The sequence below is a fragment of the Austrofundulus limnaeus genome, unplaced genomic scaffold (assembly GCF_001266775.1).
Source record: "Austrofundulus limnaeus strain Quisiro unplaced genomic scaffold, Austrofundulus_limnaeus-1.0 Scaffold1169, whole genome shotgun sequence".
Classification (NCBI taxonomy): Eukaryota; Metazoa; Chordata; class Actinopteri; order Cyprinodontiformes; family Rivulidae; genus Austrofundulus; species Austrofundulus limnaeus.
Window position 1 is genome coordinate 55,023 of NW_013953571.1, and position 2,440 is coordinate 57,462.

The 2,440-nt window shown below is 34.1% G+C and overlaps 1 protein-coding gene across 1 annotated transcript in view; it reads right to left on the reverse strand.

The window, feature by feature from the left end:
* Positions 1 to 676: 676 nt before the first annotated feature.
* Positions 677 to 2,440, reverse strand: part of amph (amphiphysin) — a gene marked incomplete at its 5' end in the record, with an annotated part of 37,861 nt that continues 36,097 nt past the window's right edge. Inside the window, 3 exon segments of the mRNA XM_014031048.1 lie at positions 677 to 1,460; positions 1,568 to 1,669; positions 1,794 to 1,976. Coding sequence (XP_013886502.1) covers positions 1,356 to 1,460; positions 1,568 to 1,669; positions 1,794 to 1,976 — 390 coding nt within the window.

Below are 2,440 nucleotides of genomic sequence, written 5' to 3' on the forward strand. Positions count from 1 at the left end.
TATATGTATGTATGTGTATATGTATGTATGGGTATATGTATGTATGTATAAATTTTAGCAAAGTTATAATTATTATGATACACATTTTATTTGTTGCTGTTTTTGTTTTCTCTACTTTTACAGGTGTGCAGACAGTTGTCAGGTGTGTTGTCTTGTTTTATATTTCACATATCTTCTATAATCTGTGAATCATAACTCTGTCCTATATGTACTTTAAATATAAACGCTACATATTTTAACTGTATTTTAACTCTGTTGTGTCTGTCTACTGCACACACAGCTCTTTGGTTGGCCCTGTGCTGTTTAAAGTGCTTTATAAATAAAAGTGGTATGGTGTGGTATAATCTCTCTTTCAATCTTCCCCATTACGTTTCTCCTTTTTCTTCTCTTTCTTTTGCTTCTTCTCTTTAAAAATGTCACTGATGATGAAGAAACTAATATTCAGTTCTGTTTTCTACTGAAGAGGCTTAAAAAGCAGAAAATGATGTCTGATGTCATCCAGTGGGAAGATTCAAACAGCTCATTGTTCATTTAACTAACACTGTTTTGGAGGAGACAAAACAAAAAAACACTTGCAGCCCACAAATTCATTTATCATGGACGGATGGAAATGAAAGTTCGGCTTTACAATAGTCTTTTAGAAATTCTATGACCAAAACCAAATATTGACACTTTGTACTTTTTAAACAGGTTTATTTTGTTTAGTGTGTAATTTATTAACAGAAAGGTTTCTGACGATCCAAAGTCCAGAACTTTAAACCACAACAAGTGTTGTATATTGCTTTAAATATTTTGAGAAAACTATGAACTTTTTTGGCTGACAATTTCACATTTAAGGAAATTCCTTTTTATAGATGTTTAATTATTAATGAGCACAAATGTTCACATCACTGATATATTTTCATTAAACATAAAGAACTTGTCACAGGAAGAACTCACCACATCTGAATGAAACACTGATGATAACACACTCCTAACATTAACACAGAAATCTTCTAACAATGAATGAAAAAAGTTTTCATTTTTCACACAAATAAAATTTCTACTGGATTTTAGAGGAAATTATTCTGACACACATTGTTTTTTTATGTTTCAGAAGAAACTTGGAAATTTATAATGTTATTCAGAATTTTCAGCACATTTTAACATTTAAATATCTCATTTTCAGAGGGGGTCAAACATACTCATCATGCTTATAAAGGATCAGCTGAAACACCTATTTTTGTTCGCTTTACCCCAAAAACTGCAGCAAGGACTTTTTTCTTTATTGTCTACAGCCAGTTTGGCTACATGCTGATGACAATTTGCATACAGATCTCAATAGACTTTATTTTTTAAAGAAAGAAAAGGCCGTTTTACTGCAAACGCTGAGTAAAGTTTTCAGGGAAGAGTCCTCTTTGTGCTCCCACTCCAAGAGTCGACCAATCAGATTCTTTTATTCCTGTGAGCCAACCTGCATCCTGTATTAAAAAGGTTACAGTCAGAGATCCTTTCCCTTAACAACTTTTTATATACAGAAATATTAATAATGTTTATTAAAGTTTAAAAATGACCCTGAAGCTCTGACCTGATCTTCAGCTGATGCTGTGGGAACAACCAGAACCACATCTCCTCTCTTCAGGTCCAGCTCATCAGAGTTTGCTGCTTCAAAGTCGTGCATAGTCTCCACCTGCAGGCAGATAAAGGCTGTTTGTTTGTTTGTTTGTTTGTTTGTTTGTTTGTTTGAACTAACGTTCGGTCGTTCTCTCAAACAAATCTACGAGCAGTGATTGTTTTTTGGAAAACAGCAGCACCTTGTAGAGAAAGTCGTCAGGATGTCCAGATGTTCCACCTGATGCACTCATGTGTTTGATGCTCTCACTCGTCACCATGTTCTCTCTGATGTTCGTGGGAGAAATGATGTCAGCATCACGATCATCATCACCTTCGTTACTAGAAGCTGGTTCAATCACAACGGAGGGAATCGGCATCTTCTCCTGTGGAGAGCAGCCGAGGTATCAGTTTAACACAATGCTACGTGATAAATGGTCTAAAGTTATATAGTACTTTATCAAATATACACACATTCATTAGGCCTGTCACAATAAATCAGTTCATCATATTAAACTTTTTTTCTTGTGTCACTTCAGTAGAAAACGAAACCAAATACTAGTTTATTTAGTTTATTTATTTCTTCATCATCAGTGACTTTTTTTAAGTGAAGAGAAAATAGAGACAGAGAGAAAAACAGAGAGAAGTAATTAGAAAGATAGAAAGATTGAAATAGCGATTAGAAGTACTGTATATTAAATATACACCAACTAAAAACAAGACCACACACCCAACGTTTGTCCGCTCACCTGAAAAATAAATGGATAAAATAAATATTATCATAAATATTGTCAGTATATAAACACAGACATATATACACACTCAGTGACCAGTCAGAACCCCCCGGATC